The following is a 1,375-nucleotide window of genomic DNA, read 5'->3' on the forward strand; positions in this document are numbered from 1 at the left end:
ATTAGGTTAAAAATTATGATCTTTTGTCTACAAATCACTCTTAATGCTTACTGAAAGCTTGTGAAATATCATGAAGAGACTCAAAACATATGAGAAGTTATAGGATGGAAATTAAAGGGTAAAGTTTTGGGTCGAATCAACCGGGCCTGTAGAGAGAGAGTTAAAATATAGTTATTATATTTTTTCTACTACACCTTTTTTTGTTACCTTAATGTTTGATCACTGATAGACCATTCATAGCATATGCTAACCGAACACTTTCACTTAATTGTAGGTGCAGTACTTCTTTTTGGTTCATTCATCTAAGTTAAAAAATATAAACTACAATAATTACATGTATTTGTGTAATGTGCTTGAAAATTTGTGTTAAAAGACAATAAATGTCATTGTTTTTGTTACTTCTAGGCTAACACTGATGTTTTAGTGGGAGTGAAGGCTGAACTTGATGCTCCTGAATCATCACAACCAAATCGGGGAAGATTAGAATTCTTTGTAGATTGGTTAGTTGCTTGATAAGTTATTCATGTTTAATCTAGTAAAAAAATATATATATGTTTCTTTTAATCTGTAGGTAAAGAAAATGTGATAGCTTCATGACCTATTAAAATTTAATAAATGCTCATAAATAAACTTACTTTCTGCACTGCTAAGAATCATTACTGTTGTAAAATTTTCTACATATTCCACAAGTCTTGAACAAACTCCCATCACTATATATTACTATGTGTATTGTGTTAGTAGCCTATGACATAAGCATCATAATGTTGTAGCCCTCCTCCAATTAGGAGAGCGACATCAACCTTCATATTCAGTAATCCCGATGAGCACTAGCACATGATCATAGGGTATTTCTTTCCTTGGTAATGCCTGTGTTCAGACATGTTTTTTCATGTTTCATTTTGAGTTTTTAGTCACTTTGATTGATTCCCTTTCTTTCCTTAGTGTTACATTTTTTATTGTTACATTTTCATTCCTTCCACATTATTGCAACATAGTTTTTTCTACAGCTACCACAAACAAAACAAAATAAAAATTGTTGCTTGTGGTTTGCCAATTTACCATGAATTCTCAAATCAAAGTTGCCTTTATTTCCTGTGGCCCAGGTGCTCCTCTTCAGGAATCTTCTATATCAATGGTGGCTAGTTTCCTGACTCACTAGACCATGGGTCAGCTACCTATACTCAGGAATCACATCATTATAACAGCTCTCCTATTCCTTGTCCAGTTGTTTCCATTTGCCCCTCCCCTTAGGGCAGGCTGTTGTCTTTGGAGCTGATTCTTGGCACTGGACCTGTCAGCACCTGCCTCTCTCGCTTTGTACACCTGTGATTTCCCTTCACCAGCAACTGCTGAGTTGTGTAATTTCTCTCTCATG

At 34.8% G+C, this 1,375-nt stretch overlaps 1 protein-coding gene across 1 annotated transcript in view; it reads left to right on the forward strand.

The window, feature by feature from the left end:
• Window positions 1–405: 405 nt before the first annotated feature.
• LOC106475570 (exosome complex component RRP42-like) overlaps window positions 406–1,375 on the forward strand; it is a gene marked incomplete at its 5' end in the record, with an annotated part of 19,132 nt that continues 18,162 nt past the window's right edge. Inside the window, one exon of the mRNA XM_013936249.1 lies at window positions 406–500. Coding sequence (XP_013791703.1) covers window positions 406–500 — 95 coding nt within the window. The remainder of the gene's footprint in view (window positions 501–1,375) is intronic.

The sequence above is a fragment of the Limulus polyphemus genome, unplaced genomic scaffold, assembly GCF_000517525.1.
Source record: "Limulus polyphemus unplaced genomic scaffold, Limulus_polyphemus-2.1.2 Scaffold8819, whole genome shotgun sequence".
Taxonomy (NCBI): Eukaryota; Metazoa; Arthropoda; class Merostomata; order Xiphosura; family Limulidae; genus Limulus; species Limulus polyphemus.